Source organism: Limulus polyphemus, unplaced genomic scaffold, assembly GCF_000517525.1.
Source record: "Limulus polyphemus unplaced genomic scaffold, Limulus_polyphemus-2.1.2 Scaffold6998, whole genome shotgun sequence".
NCBI classification, from domain to species: domain Eukaryota; kingdom Metazoa; phylum Arthropoda; class Merostomata; order Xiphosura; family Limulidae; genus Limulus; species Limulus polyphemus.
The window spans coordinates 14,263-15,369 of record NW_013672608.1 but is presented as its reverse complement, the minus strand read 5'-3'; the positions used below and the strand labels follow the sequence as shown (position 1 = coordinate 15,369).

At 28.5% G+C, this 1,107-nt stretch overlaps 1 protein-coding gene across 1 annotated transcript in view; it reads right to left on the bottom strand.

Annotated features, from left to right (window-relative positions):
• The window catches only part of LOC106474257 (protein fantom-like), a 29,542-nt gene that overhangs the window by 14,950 nt on the left and 13,485 nt on the right, over positions 1–1,107 (bottom strand). The window contains exon 7 of the mRNA XM_013934947.2: positions 448–563. Within this exon, the coding sequence (XP_013790401.2) occupies positions 448–563 (116 nt within the window). The remainder of the gene's footprint in view (positions 1–447; positions 564–1,107) is intronic.

Genomic DNA, 1,107 nt, shown 5'->3' with positions numbered 1-1,107 from the left:
AACTCCTGTCTAACATAATAAACATTATTAATATAACACATGACAACAGAATGTACTGTGAAGGGTGGTTTAACTCCTGTCTAACATAATAAAACATTATTAATATAACACATGGCACAGAATTTACTGTGAAATGTGGTTGAACTTATAACTAATGTTCTAGTTCTAGTGTAAACACATAAATAAACTCTCATACAGAGATGTATGAACTTATAACTGATGTTCTAGTTCTAGTGTAAACACAAAGAAACTCTCATACAGAAATGTATGAACTTATAACTGATGTTCTAGTTCTAGTGTAAACACATTGTTCAGAATGTTTAAAATATGAGTTGATTTTTGAAAAATAAAAAATATTTTCATGAAAGTTACATGTTAAATATATTAGTAGCTCAAAGAGATATAAATAGAAATAAACTTATATTAAATGACATTCAATTTACTTACTGAGGTCCCTTTATAACCGGGGTCGACTGAAGTTCAAACTCATAAAAAGCCCAGGTAAGAAAAACTGCTGGATCTTCTTCCCCCATAGCTTCTAAGCCTTCTTTAGATAGATTTAGCTGGAAAAATATTTTACAAGACTTGTAACTCAACTAAAGAGCTTCAATAATGGGTAGGGAATAATGAAGCATGAAAATATCTAAACAATGTGATGTAGCATAATTATAACTACTTACTCGATCAAAACATGATAATACAGTAGAATTATAACTGCTTACAATATGTGATATTATTCTAACTTATATATATACTATATTCTAACTTATATATATATGTTATATATATATGATCAGTAGTGGTAACTAAAATCACTAGTGTAATATATATATATAGATATACGATCAGTCATGGTAACTAAAATCACTTGTGTATTATATATATAAGATCAGTCATTGTAACCAAGATCACTGGTGTGTTATATATATAAGATCAGTCACGGTAATCAAGACCACTGGTGTGTTATATATAGAAGATCAGTCATTGTAATCAAGACCACTGGTGTTATATATATATAAGATCAGTCATGGTAACCAAGATCACTGGTTTGTTATATATATAATATCAGTCATGGTAACTAAGATCACTGGTGTGTTATATATATAC